The 24,862-nt window shown below is 35.9% G+C and overlaps 3 protein-coding genes across 5 annotated transcripts; 1 reads left to right on the plus strand and 2 right to left on the minus strand.

The window, feature by feature from the left end:
* Positions 1-6,074: 6,074 nt before the first annotated feature.
* LOC130729515 (GPI ethanolamine phosphate transferase 1) lies at positions 6,075-15,750 on the minus strand. Of its 2 annotated transcripts, XM_057581289.1 has the most exons (18): positions 15,372-15,750; positions 15,063-15,254; positions 14,640-14,795; positions 14,132-14,425; positions 13,205-13,422; positions 13,029-13,103; positions 12,744-12,810; positions 12,134-12,456; positions 11,644-11,877; positions 11,377-11,564; positions 11,015-11,156; positions 10,817-10,925; positions 10,342-10,444; positions 10,051-10,240; positions 9,142-9,240; positions 8,998-9,056; positions 7,596-7,701; positions 6,075-6,827 (listed from the first exon to the last, which is right to left on the minus strand). In XM_057581289.1, the coding sequence occupies exons 1-18, from the start codon at positions 15,580-15,582 to the stop codon at positions 6,663-6,665; spliced, it is 2,931 nt and encodes a 976-aa protein (XP_057437272.1). In that variant the 5' UTR covers positions 15,583-15,750; the 3' UTR covers positions 6,075-6,662. The 2 variants fall into 2 exon arrangements, with proteins under 2 accessions (XP_057437272.1, XP_057437273.1); XM_057581290.1 differs by lacking the exon at positions 15,372-15,750 and having other exon boundaries at positions 14,640-14,752; positions 15,073-15,146.
* An 809-nt stretch (positions 15,751-16,559) lies between these two features.
* On the plus strand, positions 16,560-20,007 carry LOC130729516 (golgin IMH1-like). The gene is made up of 2 exons (XM_057581291.1): positions 16,560-18,187; positions 19,384-20,007. Exons 1-2 carry the CDS (start codon positions 16,735-16,737, stop codon positions 19,692-19,694), a joined length of 1,764 nt encoding a protein of 587 aa, XP_057437274.1. The 5' UTR covers positions 16,560-16,734; the 3' UTR covers positions 19,695-20,007.
* A 497-nt stretch (positions 20,008-20,504) lies between these two features.
* On the minus strand, positions 20,505-24,616 carry LOC130729517 (WAT1-related protein At3g28050-like). Of its 2 annotated transcripts, none has more exons than XM_057581292.1 (7): positions 24,131-24,607; positions 23,822-23,887; positions 23,592-23,705; positions 22,023-22,266; positions 21,682-21,840; positions 21,347-21,498; positions 20,505-20,847 (listed from the first exon to the last, which is right to left on the minus strand). In XM_057581292.1, the coding sequence occupies exons 1-7, from the start codon at positions 24,319-24,321 to the stop codon at positions 20,676-20,678; spliced, it is 1,098 nt and encodes a 365-aa protein (XP_057437275.1). In that variant the 5' UTR covers positions 24,322-24,607; the 3' UTR covers positions 20,505-20,675. The 2 variants fall into 2 exon arrangements, 1 of the variants encoding a protein (XP_057437275.1); XR_009016030.1 differs by having other exon boundaries at positions 20,723-20,847; positions 21,219-21,498; positions 24,131-24,616.
* Between the last annotated feature and the right edge of the window lie 246 nt (positions 24,617-24,862).

Here is a 24,862-nt window from a genome sequence, read left to right on the forward strand (position 1 = left end):
GGGCAGTTGGGGTGTCAGCATCATAAACAGCAGCACTTGCATGGTGGGAGGAGCTTCCTTGATATATGTTTGGTGAAGCCTTACTTTCCTTTGTCTCCACCGTCTTCCTTTCAACCAACATCGTTAATTTTGAATCCAGCCTTTCTAGAAGCTTTGTGTTGTTGCCCACATGCCTATTCATGGCCTATTGAAAACAATCACAAGATAATGGCTTCAATACTTTGATTGAACCAAAATACAAACTCGAGATGTACAGGATAAAGGAAACATATTGATCACAAGGGTGGAGTGCTTCATAAAAATTATACAGTGACACTTGTTCAAATCTTTGTTAAAAAAATAGTGTACACAGGGGTGGAGTGCATCATAAAAATTATACAGTCACACATGTTCAAATCTTTGTTAAAAAAATAGTGTACACAGGGGTGGAGTGCTTCATAAAAATTATACAGTCACACCTCATAAACCATATATCAGTAAATAAAACAAAAAATTGACACTTCTTTGTGAGGTTACAATCAGAAATACCTGTTCACAAAAATAGGTTAAGTGATTGTGGAGGGCTTCATAAAAATTATACACTCACACTTCATATACCATATATCAGTAAATAAAACAAAAAACTGACACTTCTTTGTGAGGTTAGTATCAGAAATCTTTGTTCACAAAATTAGTGAACACAAAGGTGAAGGGCTTCATAAAAATTATACACTCACACTTCATAGAGCATATATCAGTAAATAAAACATTCAAGCTTACCTTCATGTAACCAATGAGGCTATTCAAGGCCTTCAGTAATGTGAATAATCCCTCAAGGAAATCCCTTCTTCCCACTTGATTAAGCTGTGTACAAAATGGAGATAAGGAAAGTGTATTTAGTGCCAAAGAGTGTTCAGAAGTACAGTTTAGGAAACAAAATACGTAGAGATAGAAAGGGTGACAACCATGTCCCTCAGCTCATGCATTTCTGCCTGTGCTTCATGCTCTATTTCATCCTCTGTTTCAACGTCTGCAGTCCTCCTTTCAGCTTCTCCTGCGTCAACGTCCATATCATCTTTCATTCGCTCGTTCCCCTGTTGCTCACCTCTGCAAACCAAAAACCGGTTAGTGGTTTGGTGATTTTTAATGGGTCAGAAACAATGCTAAAAAACGACCTTACTGAACTGTTTCATACCTGGCCATGAAATAAACATCTTAATGATGCTATACAGCCTAACCCGTCAGTGTTTGATATGACAGAAACATATAATAACATCATCTAATCTTGTGACATGGAGAATTGATTTAACCAAAATATAACTTCCAGCATACACTAGATTAATAGTCAACTACACCAAAATTCACTACCCAGTCAGCATAATAGGGAAGTTGCTTTGACCAGTCAACATAATTTCATCTCAGCCAACATACCTAATGGAGCCATAATGGAAAATTAAGGAGCCAAAATATAAGATATTACATATTACATGTGAATAGTCCCATGGATATTCATCCATAATACCACATCAAGTCACGCATTAGTGTCACAAGCACCTCAACATTCAAACTACATTACAAGGGTGGTTTGAGTTATAACTGTTCCTGCTTTTGGAACTGGTTAAGCATCAAGTGTGCTGCAACATACCCCTGAGGTCCAAATTTTGTTGCCTGAGACTGGAATTTTCCATGACCAAATCAAAGTTCTCAACCTCTAGGCATTGAATTCTTTGATTCTTCACCTCAACTTTGTGATGATTGTAGTCCAAAATACGTAAATTATTGGAACTTTCCAACCTTTGTAGCCACTTGAGTGAGACTTGTTCCATTGCTAAGTCAGGTGATATCTCATAAGGGCCTACTTCAACCGGTGTTCCATCAATTTTCGGAGACCGCACGTAACACATGTAGCTATGGTGAGAACATCCGTTGAACATCTTCGGTGGGTATGGATAATACTCAGGTGCATCCATTCCCAGTAACTTGCAAGCCTCGCTTAACAATTGTTTCATGCTGAACTGTAGGACAACTTCATCACCCTTGATGGTTTGTGAAGGTCCATGCATGGATTCAGGATTCATTTCATCATCTAGACAAATATAATATAGTGGTACGTTAGTTAAACAAAATCTGAATAATTGAAACATGCTAATAAACCAGGTAAATGATACAAATGAGGGTACGTAACTCAGTTTGAAGCCTGTGTGCACCGGTGAAGATGGCCCCAAGGGGTAGCTACTGCTGCACTCCACGTGCACATGGCCTGAGCTCTGACTATGTCCTTGACACACTTGAGGTTCGCTAACCGTTTCACCGGAACTTGCAAAATAATCATTCAGTTCCTTCTGAGCTTGTTGTAGTGTTGCATACCTTTCATGCTTGTTGTTTTTGAAGTGTAGGACTTCTGAGCTACATTCTTCCCAAGAGTTGTAAATGCCAGGGTTTCTCCCACGAAATACAACATAATACTTGTGTCCTTTGCCAGTCATCGTTTGTCTTGGAGGAGAAAAATGAAAGAGAGGAGGTGACAGTCCAGTTAAAGGTATAGGGATGATGAATAGAAACCCAAGAAATGGAAGTAGTTCACATGAGTTATGGGAGAACAGAATCTCATGTCCAGGTCACCCAAGGTCATATTGGTTGAAACGGGTAATTAGACTTTAATGGACCCACCGACCCACTGTCATGGAAATAATAGCTAATTGGAAAAACATTCAAGCTTCACGTGCCTAGTCCTTGTGTATGGCAGGGAATCTTCTACTTTTTCAGAAACCCAGCGACTTGTCCCATCAACCAGTTCACGTTCCTTCCTTTAGAAGCCTTGGGGACGCGTTTGGGAGGGAAAAAGGTTGAATTCATTGCCGAATTCATGTGAAGGTAATTTCGGTGGTGGGAAAGCCCAAAAATTAAATTAAGTAGGTATATCAAATTGAAATTAATAAATTAAATTAAGTGATTATAACCCAAAGGAAGTGTGTTAAGTGATTATTTGAATGAAACAAGTCACATTTTAATTAGGAATAAGATAACAGAAGCTCGATCAAGTGATTATTTGAACGAAACATATGATAGTCCAGTCAGAGTAACCTAAGAGAAGAAGGTTAAGTGATTCTTTGAACGAAACAAGTGACAGTTCAGTCAGGAGTAACCTAAGAGAAGTAAGTTAAGTGATTCTTTGAATTAAATAAGTGACTGTTAAGTTCAGAATAACCTAAGAGAAGAAGGTTAAGTGATTATTTGAACGAAACAAGTGACAGTCAAGTCAGGAGTAACCTAAGAGAAGTAAGTTAAGTGATTCTTGGAATTAAACCATAGACAGTCCAGTTCGGAATAACCTAAGAGAAGAAGGTTAAGTGATTCTTTGAACGAAACAAGTGACAGTCCAGTCAGAGTAACCTAAGAGAAGTAGATTAAGTGATTCTTTGAACGAAACAAGTGACAGTCCAGTCAGGAGTAACCTAAGAGAAGTAGATTAAGTGATTCTTTGAATTAAATAAGTGACAGTCCAGTTCGGAATAACCTAAGAGAAGTAGATTAAGTGATTCTTTGACTTAAACCAATTAAAGGTTAAGTTCGGAATAACCTAAGAGAAGAAGGTTAAGTGATTCTTTGAACGAAACAAGTGACAGTCCAGTCAGGAGTAACCTAAGAGAAGTAGATTAAGTGATTCTTTGAACGAAACAAGTGACAGTCCAGTCATGGGTAACCTAAGAGAAGTAGATTAAGTGATTCTTTGAAATAAATAAGTCACAGTACATTTCGGAATAACCTAAGAGAAGTAGGTTAAGTGATTCTTTGACTCAAACCAATTAAAGGTTAAGTTCCGAATAACCTAACAGAAGAAGGTTAAGTGATTCTTTGAACGAAACAAGTGACAGTCCAGTCCGGAGTAACCTAAGAGAAGTAAGTTAAGTGATTCTTGGAATTAAACCATAGACAGTTAAGTTCGGAATAACCTAAGAGAAGAAGGTTAAGTGATTCTTTGAACGAAACAAGTGACAGTCCAGTCAGGAGTAACCTAAGAGAAGTAGATTAAGTGATTCTTTGAATTAAATAAGTGACAGTCCAGTTCGGAATAACCTAAGAGAAGTAGATTAAGTGATTCTTTGAACGAAACAAGTGACAGTCCAGTCAGAGTAACCTAAGAGAAGTAGATTAAGTGATTCTTTGAACGAAACAAGTGACAGTCCAGTCAAGAGTAACCTAAGAGAAGTAGATTAAGTGATTCTTCGAATTAAATAAGTGACAGTCCAGTTCGGAATAACCTAAGAGAAGTAGATTAAGTGATTCTTTGACTTAAACCAATTAAAGGTTAAGTTCGGAATAACCTAAGAGAAGAAGGTTAGGTGATTCTTTGAACGAAACAAGTGACAGTCCAGTCAGGAGTAACCTAAGAGAAGTAGATTAAGTGATTCTTTGAAATAAATAAGTCACAGTACATTTCGGAATAACCTAAGAGAAGTAGGTTAAGTGATTCTTTGACTTAAACCAATTAAAGGTTAAGTTCGGAATAACCTAACAGAAGAAGGTTAAGTGATTCTTTGAACGAAACAAGTGACAGTCCAGTCCGGAGTAACCTAAGAGAAGTAAGTTAAGTGATTCTTGGAATTAAACCATAGACAGTTAAGTTCGGAATAACCTAAGAGAAGAAGGTTAAGTGATTCTTTGAACGAAACAAGTCACAGTCCAGTCAGGAGTAACCTAAGAGAAGTAGATTAAGTGATTCTTTGAATTAAACCATTGACAGTTAAGTTCGGAATAACCTAAGAGAAGAAGGTTAAGTGATTCTTTGAACGAAACAAGTGACAGTCCAGTCAAGAGTAACCTAAGAGAAGTAAGTTAAGTGATTCTTTGAACGAAACAAGTGACAGTCCAGTCAAGAGTAACCTAAGAGAAGTAGATTAAGTGATTCTTTGAATTAAATAAGTGACAGTCCAGGTCGGAATAACCTAACAGAAGTAGATTAAGTGATTCTTTGAATTAAACCAATTAAAGGTTAAGTTCGGAATAACCTAAGAGAAGAAGGTTAAGTGATTCTTTGAACGAAACAAGTGACAGTCCAGTCAGGAGTAACCTAAGAGAAGTAAGTTAAGTGATTCTTTGAACGAAACAAGTGACAGTCCAGTCAAGAGTAACCTAAGAGAAGTAGATTAAGTGATTCTTTGAATTAAATAAGTGACAGTCCAGGTCGGAATAACCTAAGAGAAGTAGGTTAAGTGATTCTTTGACTTAAACCAATTAAAGGTTAAGTTCGGAATAACCTAAGAGAAGAAGGTTAAGTGATTCTTTGAACGAAACAAGTGACAGTCCAGTCAGGAGTAACCTACGAGAAGTAGGTTAATTGATTCTTTGAACGAAACTCCAGTTAGGAATAACCTAAGAGAAGTAGATAAAGTGATTGTTTCAACCTTAATCTTGTATTATATTATTTAAATAATAATATCCCTTATTTAAACAAATATAATATACCTTTTTTTTGGTCAATAACAAATATAAGGTAAATATAATACACCTAAATAACTAAAATTCTTTTTTTTGAACGGAAATAACTAAATTTCTTTAAACCAAAATTTTCTTCGTCATGGACATGGGGGCCGGCCATTGGGCCTGGAGCTGGCCCATTCCCAATTCATAATAAAAGAAATCCTGGAATGGGTCTTACAGGTTGGGTCGGGTTTAAGGATTAAACCCGATATGCACCCTCATCGTCGTGCACCCATTCTAAAATACCACCATCAAGGTTGGGTCGGGTTTGTCATGCTTCTCATACGTCTCCATTGTGCCGCCGTTGCCATCTATGAAGCACTGTTGTAAATCAACAAAATGGACCAATTTCGTCGAATCCGCTTTAGTAGCGTTTCATAACTGAAATGGAGATGAGATGACATGCAGACAAATCGTGAACAGAAATGGAGAAATGGAGATCAGATGCGGTGGTGCGGTGGTGGGTGGTTTCATCTACACGTGCCATCATGTGACATCACGTGCATCATAGAGAGAAACAAGGGTTATTTCCTTTGGGGGGTTTCTTTGCAATTTTGGAAAATAATCTCACAAACATGGAGATAACCTGTAAGGCACGTGAACGGTTGCAAATCTGGACCACAGGAATAAAATAATATATATCCACGGTGAAAAAGACTGGTCCATGGGTGGACCAGTTTGATAATTCCCCACCCTAGTGGGCACCGTAGAGGACAAGGTAGATGAACTGCTGCAAACAAACATTAAACAAAAGTTACATTTTCAGTTGTTCTTAGGACAGGTGAAACAGGTGTGAGGAAGATCTGCAATTTCTCTCTGCTCCCCTGTGTACAACTCAAATGCAGTATACAAAGAAAAATTCTTATATGAAAGTTCATAATTCATATGTCGGTGATGCCCCATTGGGTCAGCCTATTTTGACACCGGTATGTCCGATTGCTTTTATCTGCCTTCCACATCACTGTCCCTCAATGTCTATCTTGAATTCTTCAGTTGGGGATGATGCTAATATTGAAAATTTGTTAACATGCCAAAATCTAAGCACCTGTAGTATGAAGGTCAGTGAGCACAGGTTCATAATGTCAGAAGCAAAATTAAAAAGTTAGCTTCAAAGCCACCGCCAAGAATGTTCAGAGACGCAGAGTCACTTCAATAATGATAATGCAGCTCATTCTGAACCATCTATCTCACTTTGGTGAAACCTAATTTGCCTTTCGTGCAGACGGTACTGCGGAATTACAGTGGATGTCTTTTGTGTATGTATTTGTGAGGGCAAAGAGTAAGAGAACAAAAACAACTTGGGCACTCATGATACCAAAATGACTGATACTATTTCCAATTTCCATCCAACTTCCTGTATTCCGAACCTGCCAACCATAAATTTCAGTATTAGGGTACTAGCCTTCAAATATATACCCTGAGGCATTAAAATTAGCAAATGGAAAAATATGAGTATCCAATTGCAGTTAAAACCACAATCATTTTGCCTTGAAAGTAATTTAATTTCCAGTAGTAGCAAACTAGCTCAGAAAGACATGTTGTATATAACTGAAATCCTTATATTTGATGGATAAGTAAAAGTTTGCAGATCCTCACATTAGATATGAAATATTTCTAATAACCCAAGTCTTTCTCCACTACTAGGTGAGGTCGGCTACGACGCTTTATGTCCTATCATATCCAACAATGGCCTTTAAGGTTTCTCAATCTCTCTCTACCTGTTATCTCTTGTTCTGTCTCTCTTTCAAACAGTAACCTTATTTTTCATATATTATAATAATAAATATAAAGTGAAAGAAAATTACAAAAAGGCACAGCTTATTTCATTAGCCATACCTTGAATTATAATTATATATTCACATTTATCAACAACTGTGGTGCTAGGAAACCAATAAAACAGAAAACTAACACAAGAAAGAACTGAAGTTGACGGCAATAAAAGAAAAGCAATTGTAACTTCTAGGGGATATTTTACTGTTCTATTATGCTGACCAATTGATCTCATGCATTTACTATAATTAAGTGAAGGCAAATATATTTACAATATGAAAAATCAAGAACTGTGAGAACATAAAAGAGTTTAATGAAGACTATTGAAACTAAATAAAATTATAAAGAATAGGGTGAGTATATACCAGGAAGAAGAAGTGAACAGTCATTACGTCTGAGAACAATATAACAAGAAAATAGCATCCCATCCTTGGAACTTGGTTCAGTTTGGTTATTGCACTGAATGCACATCTGCAGTTCAGTCCATTGCAAATAAATATAAAATGAACAATTGAACAGAAGATACAGAACCATAGTTGTTACGGTAAATAATAAGTCAGTAAGAAACAAGCTCAAGAAAATGTTAAAACTTGTTGAGATTATGAGTAATATGATTATAAGGGATTTGATTGTATTTGATTTTGTGTATATTTGCATTATAGGAAAGTGGACTGGGCGAGCCCCTAGAGGAGCGACGCCCAGGGTTTAGCCCGCCCAAGGGCGGGAACCTGGCCTTAAATTGGGCCTCAATCGCGGAGGCCCAATTGGCCCAATGGGTAGTACCCAAGCCCTATAAATAGGAGGTAGATGTTAATTGTAAGGGACTTTTTGCTCATTTGACAAAATAACACATGAAATTCAGCATTCTCTCTCTCATTCTCATTCTCTCTAGCACAATTTTCCACTCTCTAGGTACTATCCCTATCCTCAATGTTCATTCCCAGAACAAAAGGTTTCCAATTATAAGATATTAGGATCATATCTTCAAGATTTCGAATGATCCTTTCCTTTACCATTACACCCTTGTATCTAAATGTATTTGGAATTAAGCTACTATAAAGTGAGAGAGTAACATAATTGGGTAGAGTAAGTCACCACGGCCACTCATTGGGCAATTAACGGTTGAGATTGTGATCTTATTGTTGCACATGCATAGCAAACTATGGTGAACTTTGAATATCAACCATTAGTTTCTCAGTCAATGACTGTGATGATTTTTTACTTTCTAAAGAGACTCCTTTACTTTAGAAGAGCTAAACTCATTTATTTGTAGATCACATATCAAAGAGTGTATCAATAAAATATTCAGATTACAAGTATTATTTGTGAAATATGTAATTTGGAATCTACAGATTACACCAGAGAAACATTTCTAATAAATTTGGCATCTACAGATTATACTGATGAAATATTATTTTCTCCAATAACTAGGAAATAATTGTGATAAGATCTATGAAGTTATATTCTATATGATTAAATACAAAAACCAGATATATTCAAGACATACAATGTGCAACACATATCGAATGATCTGACAACAGTCAATCAGTGCTTAAGTGAATGAATCCCTAGGGAAAAATTGTTGCCAATTTTTTAAAAACAATACTGGTGACACGCAATCATATGAAAATCGACAGCCTAAGAAGTCAATATGATCACAAATCATTTAGTTGGGATGCATCGTCAGCAAGAAAATGACTTTTTCAATCAATTTTTGAAATTCTAGTCTCAAAGAAGTAATCTTGTGGAACAGTTGCAAATACTTACATTACAAGTATGAAGGGTATAAATAACTTGAAGATCAGTAGCGCCGCCATCAGAAATGGCTGCAATTGGTAGGAAATATATCAGTTCAAAAGCTTATTAAAGATAGGTAAGTTGGAAATTGAAAGGAGTTTAATTTTCACTTACGCTAAAGATAGTAATGAACCGATAGACAGATGAAATCTCAAAACTAGCAATACTTGCAAAATTTCCAGTTCCAAAAAAGGCAATGTTGAATAAAACCATCTGCATGATACAAAAGAGTGTTAATGTCAAAAAAACAAAAAATATCACTTGTGAAAAGCGTACTTAATTTACATTGAGCATAATCTACATGCTTCAGTTGGCCCTGAATCTTGACAAATACTATTTGTATATCAGCTAAATGAAATCTAGTTCATTAAACAGTCATATGCTCCATTATACTACTTGTGAAAACATCTTAAATATTTGATTATTTCAATTCAAATCTGTTACATATTCTGTACTTCAGCAACCAGACATCTTTGCATTTCCCTGATCATATCCTTATCCTAAGGCCCATGTGGCTTTCTGAGTGAAACATTTATATGTTAAATACAAACGCCATGGCCAAAAGAAACAAACAAACGTCATGCACATTTTAACAATCAAGATTTCCAATAGATTCGGAGAGCAACATAGAGATTTCAACAAAGCTGCCGGACCATTATAATATGAATATCTTCCTTTTAAGTAACCAGAAATATTGTTGTCTGCATTTCATTATTGTTACCGGCAGTTACAAGTAACAATAGGAGATGAATTATCCTGATTCCATAAGAAGGCCTATTACAAGTCGCAAAGCTATTAAAAGAAAACCATTGTTAATTGTTGGGTTAAGCTGAATATTCCTTCCCATTTTAGAGACTCTATCAATCAAAAGGCGTTAACAAGGGCAGTGTAATTTTTTGCTTAAGAATGGTTGTGTAATTTCATAAAATCTCAAAAGGAGTTCCTCTAGTATACTTCACTCAAAAGGGCTGCTCAAATTTAATCAAGATTTGAAGGAAATAAGACAGAAAAGAAAAAACTTACAAAGCTCAATGCGATTCTCACATCAGATAGCTGCAAAGATCTGTTATCAGATCCAGGGATGAGATGATTTGTAACATTTTTAATGGAACCTGATGACTTAGTCATAAAATTAAAGTTGAGAAGTGTATTTTCAAAGAGTATCCAAGCCATAAGTACAAGAGCAAAGGCAGCATAGAATAAAGCTTCATATCTGCAAATGTTTCAAAAATGAAATGGTAAAAACATATGCATCATTACATCAAGAATATATTCAAAGAACGTCTGAAAGAAGTTTGGTCAAAGAGATAATACCCGATGGAGAGAAGAAGGAATGGAGGCGCAAAGCCAAGAAATATGGAAGTCAGCCGGGATAAGAGGCTATTTTCGGAAAACAGTGGGAGTACCATGGACATACCTAGAAAAATAGGTTGTCAATATCAACCAAGATTGAATCTTAAATTTGAATGCTTCATGCACAAGAAATTCAGAATCATCCTTTATCTCAAAGATATCATCCGAGTGTCCTATAATTATGTATAACTTCCCATAATACAAATATACACAACATCAACTAAAAATAATCACACATAATCACACATAATCGCAACCATTGCCATCCATACCACATATAGATTGACAAGAAAGAGAAAAAATGGCAGGTAAAAAGTTGTGTATTCTGAGAAAGATCAAGGCAACTATAATAGAACAGCGTACAATTTGGTAAAAGTGTCTGAATAGGACTAAGAAATTCAAGCAAAGGGACAAGAATTAAAAGTCAAAACTATACCAGCAACAGACCAATTTACCAACTGATGCAATGCAAGCAACTCTTGCTTTTCAGTTCTGTGAGAAGTTGATAAATACACCATGACTGAAGATAAAGCAACCAAAAGAGCCTAGTGATAAACAAGAAATAGTAAACAGTGAATTTTTCATGTATTAGCTAAGCTTTCAAACACAATGGTAGAAAAATCATTATAGTTACCTGTACGTAAAATAGAGATGAATATTTGGGACTTCTCAACTCACAATTGCATATGCTTAGCCAATACTTACTTCTGCCAGCATGTAAATCTAACCACCTTGCAGCTATTCCTATAATGATAATAACAGCCCCACTACTAACCCTGCAAACATGATAATTTGGAATGTTGAACACTTTTTGGATTCAGAATTGTCAGATGAGCAACAAACAGATTAAAATAAAGAGAAAACATCAACATGAGAAACTTTGGCATCCTAAAACTATTTTCAATCAGAAGGTTGTTGATCTACCATTTTCTTACATTAAACTTTGGCCTTGTTTATGTTGTACTAATTATATATTCAGTGGTGGAAGCGACTTACACTAATTGATTATTGTCTGGAATTTCTGCCGGCATCAGTGTGAAAAGGGACAAAAACCAACATGCAATGCAAACATATATCGGTATACCAGATCTCCAGGGAATAGACTTAAAAAGATAAAATGAAGCTGTGGCCCCAGCAATTAAAAAAAGCAAAGTATAGAGCTTCCTCTCAGTGAAGCTGTTAACCTGTAAGGCAAACCAAATATTCTTCATCAGATGAGTTGAACCTTACTAGGTTAGAGAATATTATGATAACCATTCATACCAGGAACTCAAGAATGAAAACTGAGACAGCAGTGATCGCTAGCAGCTTAATGATATAGTTCATTCTTCTTCCAGATATGTGTTTCCATAATGCTTTTATAAACTGGTATTCACTAATTATTTGAACCCATAAAAATGATGTCATTATCATGTATGCATGGTAGAGAGGAGGAGAGCGTTCTAGCAATAATAGCAAACAAAGCATTCCCGTCACCAAACATCCATATAGATATATCTGCAAAAGAAGATAAGATACATACTTATTTAATTATTTAATTGATAATCATCAAAGGAAAAAGAGCTGATAATTATATGAAACCAATAAGAATCGATAAATTTCAGGTAAGAATTTCAATCTACTGAGTTTCCATGTTCCATGTCTTGTGTATCTCCATCAAAATTTCTTTATTTTCTTCATCTCAAAGCAATATACAGTTCAAAAAAGGCTAAAAAATACCATTTAGGAAAAGCTAAGCTTACAAAAACATTACTTTTCCATGGCTATTTCTCTGAACTGATTGCTCCATTCCAAAAATATTTCTTGGCAGTGAAGTGTAAGACTGCAGCACATGAAGAACAAGGTAGATCATCCAACCAACATACCCAAGGGTAATTACAGACATGAGCATCAGCCAGTCGTAAGTCTGAAAATAGTGAAGTCCTTGCAATGCCAAACTTCTGAGATTTTGGGATAGCTCCATTGCAGCATCATAATCTCTAGCCAATATCAGACTCTCAATTTTGTCCAAAATTGAAGAATAATGAGATAGCGGTTTGAAAGGTTTGAAGTATAAAGAGTACGACTGTTTAATGTCTAAAGTTGTCAATGAAACCAACATCAGTAAGGAGTTCTTCAATTCATTTTACTTCTACATTGTCTGTCTTTTTCTTTGTTACTTTCTTACATAACATTTTACTCATGAATTGGCTCCGAAAATATTTGTATTTTATCGTTAGAGGTCCCTTCAGCATATTTTTGCTTGAGAGGAAAAATTACTTTATATCAGTTAAAGTTTGAAACCATGGTGGAAGATGTCATGCTGAAACTAAGGAACAATCAGTACATATCATCAATGATAAGTCAACATAGGCGAAGGATACATGATTTGCGAAGAAACTGGTTCAGAATTTCTTTTGTATTGGATAGAACAGCTTCAACTTCTTCATCCTGGAAGAAAATATAAATTAAATCTTAATCAGAGTCAGATCATCTGCAAATATATAGTCTTCAGCATGTAGATAGCCTTTACACTTTTTACCACCAGTAGGACAAGACAATCCATAAAAATGACAATATATACCAATGAGAGTAGCGAACAAAAGCACATTAAACTACTGTTCACTAAAATGAACAACAAGCTTTTATAAATCAGAATCAAAGGCTACCTTGGTCATGTTAATGTAATCTATGGGTAGACTTCCAACTGAATTAACGGGACATGGTAAACCGAGTAGTGTAGACTGTCAGAAAATTGAATGAAGTATATCAAAATCTAAGGAAAATGGAGAGACATTCATCACGCTTTGAGCAGAAATCCTCAGTGAAAGATAAATTTTACAACCATCAGTGGTGCAATATCAGCCTGATTGACATCCACCCTTTCTATTCCATGCAAGCCCCATTCAATTGGTGTTGGAGCGTCATGCACATGGTCATCAACAAACCTAAAACCACAATCAGAATGGTTGCTGCTAGATATTGGCCTTGGATATTTAACACCAGCTCCCCAAGCAACAAGGGGAGTATCAGTATTTGAAGGATGCCCATCTCCATGGCTCCCTGTGAATAGAAATAAAATAAATAAACAAATAAATACACAAAATTATTACTTTAAAACTATTTTAATTTCAATACAGCGAACAAATAAGTATAATACAGACAAAAGAACAACTGAAGTACTTGGAAATTGAAAATTCTTCTATGTCTAAGGCAAAGACTAACTCTAGGTCCTAGGAGCAAAGCTTCAATAATCTAGCATATAATGTACGTTCAACTAGATGTGCACAAGCACAAGCATTGGCTTACAGGTGAAAATTCGAATGTGTACATACCGCTATTTGAAGAATTGAGGTACCTTGGATTATTATACAGAGTGATAAAAAAAGTGAGAAGTATAAATCAATAGACTTGAGATTAGAGAAAGTGAATATTTTATTGATACATCAAACATCTTTGACCTAGTGGTTGAGAGGGAAAGGATCATCCTAAATTTAATATCCTACAAAGTAGGGCTTTTTACAATACAAATGTATACAAAATGAATTAAAGTACATATAATCACATTATACATATCTCAACACATAGATAAGTGAATACGGAGAAACTGTTTAGGCATTTTTTAATTGAAAGTCTCTTTTAAACTCAAAAGGAAAATTTTACCAGACACGTTTCAACTTCTATAGGGGAATTAACATTTTAAGTTATGACATGAAGTAAGAGAGTGTCTAGTCATAGGTATGATAAAAATAAAATAAAAAAGTATTGCAACCTTTGTCACTCATTCCATGATCTGCTGTAAAAATGTATGCTGTACGATTATCCTTGTAATAATCTTCAAGAAGATTATAAACACTTTCAGCTACATGGTCAACAACCTTAACATTATTGAGATAGATGGACGAAAAGGGCCTATGTGCATGGCCATTAGAGTCACATCCAAGCAGGTGCAGGAATACAACAAGGTTATCCTGCTGCAGTAGCTCCTTTAACTTTGGGTCTTCACTGGACCGATTAAGAAGGCTCTGAAATTTATCAAGAGACCACATGTCCAGGAATGATGCATCTGCATTAAGAATTTAAGAGTCCTGAATTGATTGATACATGAAATTGAGGATTGAGAATTTAACATGGTCAATATTTTACTTTTCCACCTAGCATACTATCATGCGGGGCATGGGATCTCTAAAATATCTAACAAGAAGGATAAAGGAAAAATTGTAGGGAGAAAAAGATTGTCATAAATGAAACAGTGCATATTGAAAAAACTGCAGTCACACCAGTTGCAAAGTCCTCGAACTCATGCGGATACGTATCCCAGGTGCTATGCGGCAAGGCACCACAGAAAATTGGAACTATATCAGGACTTCCAAAAGAAATTGTATGCCGGCTTCTGTTAAACACCGAATCAAACTCAACAGGATTAGCCTTCCACCCTGCAGCGAACCCAAAACAAATGTATCTTTTAGTTGACACAAGGCAGTGCTATCCAGCCAAGCCAAGAATCAAAAGAAATATTGTATAAGTCTCTTGCATTTTACTGCATAAAAAGTCATGACAGTCTACCATTTTACTCCATGCATTTTAATAAAAAAAATGTCAAATCAGAGAATTTTATTTGAGATAGAAAAAAACACTAAGTTAAGCTATTTCAATTATCCTCTTAAAACTAATATTCCATAAAGGAAGAGAATAACAGCAACCTTTTGTAACTGCACTAGGATCTTCATAAAAACCAGCAATAATGGCAACATGTCCAGGCCTCGACTCGGTGGGAGGGCGAGCATGAGAAACTCCCCAACGACCCTGCGTCTTCATTACTCTCCTTAAAAACGGTGCTCTGTAATTCCCTTGCGCGTCCGGCTCAAAGAACTTGTCCGCGCGCAATCCATCAGCTGCATTAAAACCTCAACCATATCAAATCAAAATTGAATAAAAACACAACACATTTTACAAACATGAAGCCAAATTCACAGAAACATAACATCAAACAGGTGGTGTGCATGACGTACCGACGAGAAGCACGAGGCGTTTGGCGGGAGCAGTGAAACGAGGCGTGACGGGATCGACGCCGCGGACAATGGGGGTTTTGAAGTATATGTCGAAGATGCTGAGCATGTAGATAGCGTGAAGGATGACGCCCAGTACAACGAGCCATCGTTCCCTTGTCTTCAACCATTTTGTTGAGTTATCTCTGTTTCCTAAGATCCCATCGGTGCGCATTTTCTTGTGTTCTAACGCACTGTTGGATCGAGCTTTGCTGTGACTGTGAGTGTGGTGAGTGTGGTGAGTGATGTTCCAACTGTGTTGGGTTGCCTATTGTTGCAGAGTATTGAAAAGCAGAGATTTTGAAGTGAAGTGAAGTGGCTGAATCAATTTCTGTATTTATGAAACATTAAAAAGTACTTGAGCATTTTATATTTGTGGAATCTAAATCTAAATACAATAATGGAAGTGTTATAAGTACCTACATCTAAATACAATAAGGAAGTGTTTTTTTAACGTTCGAATGAGAAACATTCACATTATGGTGGGGCTAATTCTCATAGCGGGTTTTTTTCCATCCACAAGTCTCGAACCGAGACCTTACTTAAATAGAATTAAACATGTATCACTTGAACCAACCTTCCCTTAGTAATAAGGAAGGGTTTGTGTAAATGATCCAAGGAAAAACTTCAGTTAAATCATAATTTCATATGCACAAATAATATTTTTTTGGTACATTTGAGACATAAATTGTACTCTCCAGAGATGGATCAATAAACCTCTCTTACTCAACTCATATGTCCCGTAGCTCTTTTTCCTTCACCAGATTTTTCCAATGAGTTTTTCCTGGTAAAGTTTTAACGAGACAATTTTTTATAGTCTTTCCTCCAAGAAGTTAGTGAGTGTATTTGATTTAGAAGGATCAATTGTTGTTGTTAACTATGCTATCTCATACTCTTGTTGTATTGGGTTGAAGTACTCCTTGTACTTCATTTCAAGATACTTTTCATGGCTTATAAAAAATGTCAAATAACTCTTACCACTTAACCAACCATTTTGAGATAAATAATATTTTTAAATTAAGTGAAATTTATAATCCATTAATCTCAAATATTAAAAATAAAAAAAGAAGTACTATCTTTCTACTTTCTAGAGTGTGGACAGACAAAACAAAATAGCAAAGCTGTTTCTCAGCATGAAACATGCATCTCACGTTTGACTACTTGAAGTACTTCCGTCCAATGCGGCGTCGTTTGGTAATGCCATTTTGTTCGTCTTCTTCTTCACAACTCTCTCTCTCTCACTTCACTGCCACCATTGGACATTGTTGAATTGAACCCACTCTGTTCTTCGTCTCTGTCTCAAAAGTTTGAACCTTTCCGGGTTTCCATGGACCGGGTACCGAAATCCGAACCTGGGTCATCGTCCCCACCCGCGTACGCTTCAACCATGCCTACAAACCTGAAGGACATGAGCATTTCCGAGCTGGTTGCCGTGTTGCGCAGTGCATTTCAGACGGAGGATTTTGATGCAGTGGAAGAGGTTCTGGAGAGTAGATACGCGGAGGTGATGCCATTGCGGGAGAAGATGGAGTTTGAGAGGTTGGGAAGGATGCATGCTGAGGCAGAGTTGAGAGAGAAAGAGGAAGAGTGTGAGAGAGGGAAGAAGAGTAAGGAGATTTATGAGAAGCTGTTGGAGAATTTGAAGAAAGCTGGTGTTGGAGGTTTGAGGAAGACGAATGCTGAGTTGGAGCTTGAATTGAAAGAGATGAAGAAAAAGAATGTTGAGTTAGTTTGTGAGAATTATTTGATGAAGGAGATGGAGAAAAAATGGGTGGATGATAGGAATAGTATTGCTAAGATGAGGAAAATGAATGCTGAGTTCGAGGGTGAGAATTTTGAGCTGAAAGAGATGGAGAAAAAATGGAATATTAGTATTGCTGAGATGAGGAAAAAGAATGCTGAGTTGGAGGGTGAGATTAGTGAGCTGAAAGAGATGGAGAAAAAATGGGTGGATGATAGGAATAGCAGTGCAGAACTGAAGAAACAGAATGCTGAGTTAGAGCGTGAGAATTGTGAGCTGAAGAAAAAATGGATTGATGATAAGAATAGTATTGCTGAGATGAGGAAAAAGAATGCTGAGTTAGAGGGTGAGAATAGTGAGCTGAAAGTGATGAAGAAAAAATGGATGGATGATAGGAATACTATTGCTGAGTTAGAGGGTGAGAATTGTGAGCTGAAAGAGATGCAGAAAAAATGGGTGGATGATAGGGATAGCAGTAGAGAACTGAGGAAAAAGAATGATGAGTTAGAGCATGAGAATTGTGAGCTGAAGAAAAAATGGATTGATGATAGTAAGGCTTTAGATGAGATTAGGATCAGGGCCAGTGTGTTGAAGGAAGAGAAGGTTAATGCTCACAAAGATTTGGTTGCTCTTAGGAGGAAAAACGGTGAATTGGAGGAAGCAAGGAAGAAAGATTTGGCAACCGTGGAGGAGCTCAAGGCTGAGAACCGCAAATTGGCGGATGAGAAGTGTGAGGCTGAGGAGCTGGTTGAGTCTTTGAAGAGGAAATTTGGGGAGATGAATGAACGGGTTGCGAGGTTGGAGGAAGATACAAGGATTCTGATGAGTGCAGATGCTGGTGGTGGAAATGTTGAGGGGGATTCTCCAGCTGGTCTCAGGGCTGGTTTTGGAGTCAATGATGAGGAGGACATTGGTGACTATGAGTTTGGGAATGACACTGGGGGTACTATGAAAAGAAATGAAGATATTCACCACTCTCTTGGTGGTGTCGCTGCTCCACCCTCAAGCAAAGGTTCCAAGGATGCTAGAGGTGCACCAGGTATGAAAATTCTTTATGCATCTCTTATAGCTATAAATATATGCATGTTTTGAATGTTTCTTTATGAATAATTAAATAGTGAATTAGATAGAAGTGATCGGATAAATGCACTCTGGTCAGAGTTCTAGGCCTCATATATGCTTAATTAAGGCAAGGTGTAGGTAGTGCCTATGGTTAAGAGCAATGTTTAACTATAATTAAGGCAAGGTGTAGGTAGTGCCTATGGTTAAGAGCAATGTTTAACTATAATTAAGGCAAGGTGTAAGTTTTTGGAATAATTAGTTCTTAACACAGTGCTGGTACCTCTATAAATGATTGATCAAGAGTTTGATCCCCACTGCCTTTCTTCTGATGAAAAATTATCAGAACAAGTGAGTTGTGTATTGTCCACAATTCGAACTCAAAGAGCTTTTATTTGAAGGGGCACCATTTGTGTCTTCACTTAATAGCTTGAGTTGTGGAAATAGTTGGTTTGTGATTCTTATCATATCATCCAATTTTTATTTTATTTTAAACGAAAATATCAGATTAAGTTCACCACAAGTTTGAAGTGTAAATGATTAAGTTTACACTGCAAACTTTAAAATTCGGGGAATAGCCTAAGTTATCTACTCTCAAATGCATTATGCACGGTAAGGCTGTCTAAAATTGATCCACATTGTAGGTCAAAGTTTCAAACAAGACGTTGTTCTTATTGTCTCCCTTTAATGTTCAGCTCATGTTTTAAGTCGGAGAATCCTGGTTTTGAATATTCTATTCAGATTTGAGGGCCCTAAATTTAACTTATAAATCTATAGGTTTTCTTTTGATTTCTTCTATGTTTTTGTTCTCTCAGAAAACTGCTAATTACCTCTGTTGTAATCTCTTCCTTTTCCCTTGATATAATTTTGTTTCCATTAGAACAACAGAAAAAAACTAAAAAAAGCAGAGAAGAAACTCATTTTGTTTTTCCTTCATACACAAGATTACAATATACCCCTGCTGTGTGTATTATCTGAAATTTCAAATTTAATGAAAGCAAATATCATTAATTACTTGCGGATCTAGAGGCTTGTTTTCCATGCAATGTTGAGGCAACTAGCAACATTTGATTTGGATTTCAGAATCTACAATTCTCAAATTTCCAAGCTTTTGCTTGAAGTATTATGTTGGCAATTATAATGTTTTGTTAGCTGAACATCTCTCTTTTGTACCAGCTGGCAGAATGGTGATATTGGAGAATGGTGTTGAGATAATAAACCTAGTTGATAGTGATGATGATGATGATGATGCTGGATGCACGTCACAACAATTGCATGGAAAGAAGACCCTTTCTGGAATTACAATTAAGCATGAGCCTCAAAGTTTGTCCGGACAAGTCCACAAAAAATACACTCCTGCATTTGGATTGCTCAAAAGAAAACTGCCCTTTTCTGATTCCTCTTCTAGCCCTAGTTCTTCTGAAGACGAATTAGATGTTGAAAGTCTTCCAAAAAGTTTTGTTCTTAGCAAGAGAAGTAAAACTTAGGCAGACAGTTTTAGGTTAAACTCTTTGCCTGGGTACTATGTTCAATATCCCTATCAGACATGCCCTTCTATTAATTTATTTAGAAACAATTAACTTGGTCCTTTTTTCTAAATTCTGGTTCACTGGTGAAATCAAGAGCAGGTGGTTCTCTTACCAATCTTCAACATGGAAGTTTAGGCTAGTTCTTAGTTTTGAAAATGTAACGTTGGTTTGCGTGTTGTTGATATGGGAATCGGCTGGAATCACTGTAGTTTGTATGTAAGTTGACTTTATTTAACTGATAGATTCAATGATATCTACTTTGTTTGGCTAATTATGCTTGCAGTGTATGACATGAATGCATGAACAATTATGTTACATGTAGGAACTTTTATATACTTTCATTACTAAAATATAATTTCAGAGTTCTAGTGAATCGGATAGATTGGTAATACACTTGTAAATTGCAAATAGTTTGAGTTGTTTAGCTAGTATGCTGAGTCAGTTAGGGGATTAGTAACTAACAGTGATTTTTAGATGTTAGTTACAGTACTTACTTTACTTTACCAATTGTATAAATACCTGAGAAGTACTTTTACAAAGTAACAGATTGAATTCACTTTCTCTTTTCTCTGTTCACTCTCAAGTAAATTCTAGTTTGTTAATTGGTGTTTGAGTCTGGTTTATTTATGGTTTGAACCTGGAAATATTAAATTTCCAACTGACATTGTGGGGTTGCTTCTACTTGTTACCCTGATATATCCCCAGTTCTTATATCAAGAACTTATGTTTGCTCAATTTACTCACTCTCTCATTCTGAATATCATAAGCTTTGGTTTTTTGCAATATGCATTTTTCTTGCCAGAATCTTCCCAAGAAGCTTTCTAAAACGTGTTACAACTTACAAGAGACAGAGAAATTGGTTATTCCCTTGAATTGTTTCTAACAGTTGTAGCTACTCTGCAGTTGGCAACACAAGTTTTGAGAAGTTTTATTTATCTTTTATACAGTTCCATCCATTGTCTTTTCTGACCACTTAGTTTTATAGCTTTGCAAGAGAGGAGCATTCTCTGTAGTTGGTGGTTCCTGCCTAGGGACATCATCCACTTCTTCTGTTGCTTTTCCCCACATTACAGTATAAAACCCAATTGATATTACTGTTGCTCCAATTACACTGCAAAATGTACGAAGAATATGATTTTTAAATAAGTGAATGCAACAGAACAAACTAAATCATTAAATTGCATAGTGAATAACTGTTTGGAGCTCTTGAGGTGATATGAATAAAGCTATTTAATTTAAAGTGAAAAATCTCAGATGATAAAGCAATTGAGTAGAACTGGCATGCATCAAAATCAAATGTAGTATAAAAAATTAAACCTGTTGCAGTTCCATAGAAATCAATGATTTATGAGATTGAAGTATTTCTTTCAGAATGAAAATGTCATGCATTGTTGTTTCACTCATTACATATCCCATAGCTATCAGTTATATTTCAATAGCAATTTTGGTTAGAAAGCATTTATGCATGAACATGTTTTTCACCTTATTTAAGGAAAATTGATAATAGAATATTTGACCCATTTGGATGCGGACCAAAGAGCATTATTTGATAAGTTCCAATAAGTGTCCTTTAATCCATAGCTGACGGGATCATTGTCTATAACTAATACCTTCCAAGATGGAGAGTATCACCAAGGAACATGACTCCCAAGACAACAGCTATGGCAATTGAGAGTGGCTTGAACATAGCTACATAGACTGCCCCCTTCAAATGCAGCATGTGTGTGTGAACTGCAAGGTTCAAGATTGATCCAAAAATTCCCTAAAAATGTGAAATGCACCATCACAAGGTTAATTACTTTAAAATAATTGTCATATGCTATCTACTAGCATGTTTGGTTTCGTGATGAAATGGTATAGAGTCAATTCTGATTAAAAGATACAAGTCTTAACTTCTAAGTAAATGTGTCTTGAAGTTCTGTATTAATTTAAGCATGAATCTTACCGAGCAGAGGATGGAAGCCAATGCTGTATTTAGCCCTATTTTCCAAACACTTGCCTTTGTCTCAGTAATCACACCTACAACTGCAGCCATTGTGCTTACACATAAGTTGTAAAAGAAGACCACAGTTAGTTCATTAGGGTACTCCTTCATGATTTGCACCTGTTGAATGAATAACTTTGGAATTAGAAAACTGTTTTGAGAATTAATATCATGTTTGTATCAACTTCTATTTCATATATTCGAATATGAAATCCAAAAGCTACTTCTTTACCATAATTGATTTTGACTTCAGAATAAATTATGCATTGAAGCTCCCTATAGCAATAAAAAAAAAATTGTACCTGTACTATGTACCAAAGTGGAACCAGTGTGTACTCTACTGTCAATAGAAGGCCACCAATGGCCCAATTTCGATCCACTGATCTAAGAATGTTATTTGTTGGTTGATTAAGTGAAAGTGATCTTTGAAGAATGATGATTGGTGGCCCTTTGTAGAGAGTCACTATAAATGCCCCTGTTATTGATACTATGGTGCCCAAGACTTTGGCTTGAGTACTTGAAGATTTTATAGCCACCTTTTCCATCCTTTAATAGATCAAGAGAAAAACAAAATAAGGATAGAATTACAATATGGATGCCACCTTAGAGAGTAAAGTGCACAACTATAATCATTGAGTACAAAATTAACCATTAAAATTTGGCTTAATTGCAATTTTGATCCCCGACGTTTACCAATGCCACAATTTTGGTCCCCCGCCTAATTTAATTACATGGATGGCCCCCGACGTTGTAGGTCATGTGCAACGTTAGTCCTACTGTTTATTTCTTAATGGAGGAGGCTTACGTGGACGTCCAGTTGGAGAGAGAAAGGAGGTATGAGGAGAGAGGGAAGCACGTGAGTATCACGTGACCCTTATCTGAACTCATTATACCCAAACCCCTGACCTCCCTGGAACGAAGAAGGTAACGCGATTTAGATCCCTAGGGTTTCAGATTTGGGTATTATGGGTTCATATAAGGTTCACGTGATACTCACGTGCTTTCCTCTCTCCCCAGATCTCCTTTTTCTCTCCAACTAGACGTCCACGTAAGTCTCCTCCATTAAGAAATAAACAGTAGGACTAATGTTGCACACTGCCTACAACGTCGGGGACCATCCATGTAATTAAATTAGGTAGGGACCAAAATCGTGGCATTGGTAACCGTCGGGGACCAAAGTTGTAATTAAGCCTTAAAATTTTTATGATTCCATAATTTGTGAATTGTGATATATATGCATGGTATAACACTTCATTTACTCTTAAAAAGGTCCATGATAACCTAATCCACCCAAAGTAACCACACTTTCTTTAATAGTAACTGAATTAAAAATTATTAATTTCATTAATTAATACTTAATTTTCTTTAATCAATGATATGATTAATTTATAAAGATCTTTTCATAAAGTTTTAAATATATTTTTGAAATAAAAATTTATTAAAAAATTTGTATAGGTTTTTAAGAATTTTAAAATTCTGATTGAAATAAAAATCGTATTTAAGTTTATTTTAAGTTATTTTTCAAAATAAGAAAAATAAACGCATGGTACTTTATTAAGGATTACATGTGCTTTCTATCAAGTCATCAAAATAATTTTAAAAAAATTCTCTTCAAAAATATTGGAATGTCTTTTTATAATTTCAAAAATAGAAAAGTTACAAGAATTATTTTTTTGTTTCAAGTTTGTACAAAGGGGTAAGATGCTCTGGGGATCAACAATTTACCTTTCATGAGATATTTATCTATATCAATTCATCATTTCAAAAAATCTATATCAATTCATAGTGATATTTATCTATATCACTATAAATTGACTTCCATAAACAATGCATACATTATATATTGGCAACATTATAAAAAGTGGAGGAACCTGAAAATGACGGCAAACAAAAAGGTAAAAGCTGGCACCAAATTGCTTATTGCGGAGGAGAGAGTGGGAGAACTGTAACTGATGCCTGTGTAGCCCACAATCTGAGATGTGCACCTGCAATTAAGATCAATAATCAATATAAAATTAAATATGAACACCCACAATAATCAAAATAAAAAAGACCCATATGCTGTGATTCCTTTGTATCAAAATTATAAAAAATTGGGTACCCAATCAGCCCAAGCAGACCAATTTTGCACATTACTGAGAAACTGAGAGGAGGAAGCACTCTTGATCTGCAAAGAAAAAGTATAGCAACATGAGAAAAATAATCAATTGTAACTGCCTAAGAGCGACCGGCTTCTATTTTCTCAGAATTAATTCTGGTATCAGAAGAAGCCTACAGAAGTTTCTCTCCGCAATTAATTCTGTCTTATTAGAATCAATTGTAGAAGAATCTCAAAACATGCATTGAATAAGATGTTGCCATTCTATCTAAATGTCCCCAATTGAAGATTGAATAATTCTGAAATCTTAACCTTCTGGAGATGAAAGGTGCAGGAAGGAGTAAAATAGCAGCAACAGCATAAGAATAAACAACAAAGACATGATAGCTCATCCCTCTCATGCTAGCTGCTTTGAAGAGAGTATTCAAGGCAACGTTGATGACTTCCATGGTCACCATGGCCCCAAAAGGAAGTAAGTCCTTGTAAAAGTACCTTTCTGCCATTACCGCCCCTCCCTTCTTCTCTAATCTTGCTACTTCTTTTCTCACTTAAGCTAATGCTGATGCACCCCCTTGTAATTAAGAGTAAAGTTCAGTGAAAGACAAACAGGGTCTTATTTAGGAACCTGAATGAGAAATTGAAAATTGCTCACAACTCGACAACAGTTGTTGGCAGTAGAGTGTGGCATGAATAGACATTTCTTTTTTAAAAACCACAACCATGAACCATCCTTTATGGAACCAATCATATTCGAGTCAAACAGAACTATTTAAGCCATAAAACTCTTTCTATCAAGTATTTAATGCAACTGCATGTAATTGTCATGACCGGAACCTGAAACTTCTTTATAAACTAGAAAATTTTGTGTGAGTTGATCTAAACACTTTATACACAACTTGGTGGTGCAAGGTACATGATGCCGCATCACTCTCAGGATACAAAATTGAGATCATTTAGAACTCTTATTGGTGCTTTATCATGGTGACGTAGAGCACAAGGAGAATGCTACAACAATAATGCTAGCTAGGTGCGCGCTAATACTAT

The sequence above is a fragment of the Lotus japonicus genome, chromosome 1 (genome assembly GCF_012489685.1).
Source record: "Lotus japonicus ecotype B-129 chromosome 1, LjGifu_v1.2".
Taxonomy (NCBI): Eukaryota; Viridiplantae; Streptophyta; class Magnoliopsida; order Fabales; family Fabaceae; genus Lotus; species Lotus japonicus.

Coding starts and splice junctions, on each gene's coding strand:
- LOC130729516 (XM_057581291.1), top strand. CDS start 16,735: ATGGACCGGGTACCGAAATCCGAACCTGGGTCATCGTCCCCACCCGCG. Junction 18,188..19,383: donor GGATGCTAGAGGTGCACCAG/GTATGAAAATTC, acceptor CTTTTGTACCAG/CTGGCAGAATGGTGATATTG.
- LOC130729517 (XM_057581292.1), bottom strand. CDS start 24,321: ATGGCAGAAAGGTACTTTTACAAGGACTTACTTCCTTTTGGGGCCATG. Junction 21,841..22,022: donor CACTTTGGTACATAGTACAG/GTACAATTTTTT, acceptor TTCATTCAACAG/GTGCAAATCATGAAGGAGTA. Junction 21,499..21,681: donor TGGCTTCCATCCTCTGCTCG/GTAAGATTCATG, acceptor TCACATTTTTAG/GGAATTTTTGGATCAATCTT.
- LOC130729515 (XM_057581289.1), bottom strand. CDS start 15,582: ATGCGCACCGATGGGATCTTAGGAAACAGAGATAACTCAACAAAATGG. Junction 12,811..13,028: donor ATTACATTAACATGACCAAG/GTAGCCTTTGAT, acceptor ATTTTCTTCCAG/GATGAAGAAGTTGAAGCTGT. Junction 12,457..12,743: donor CCAGTTTCTTCGCAAATCAT/GTATCCTTCGCC, acceptor TGACAACTTTAG/ACATTAAACAGTCGTACTCT.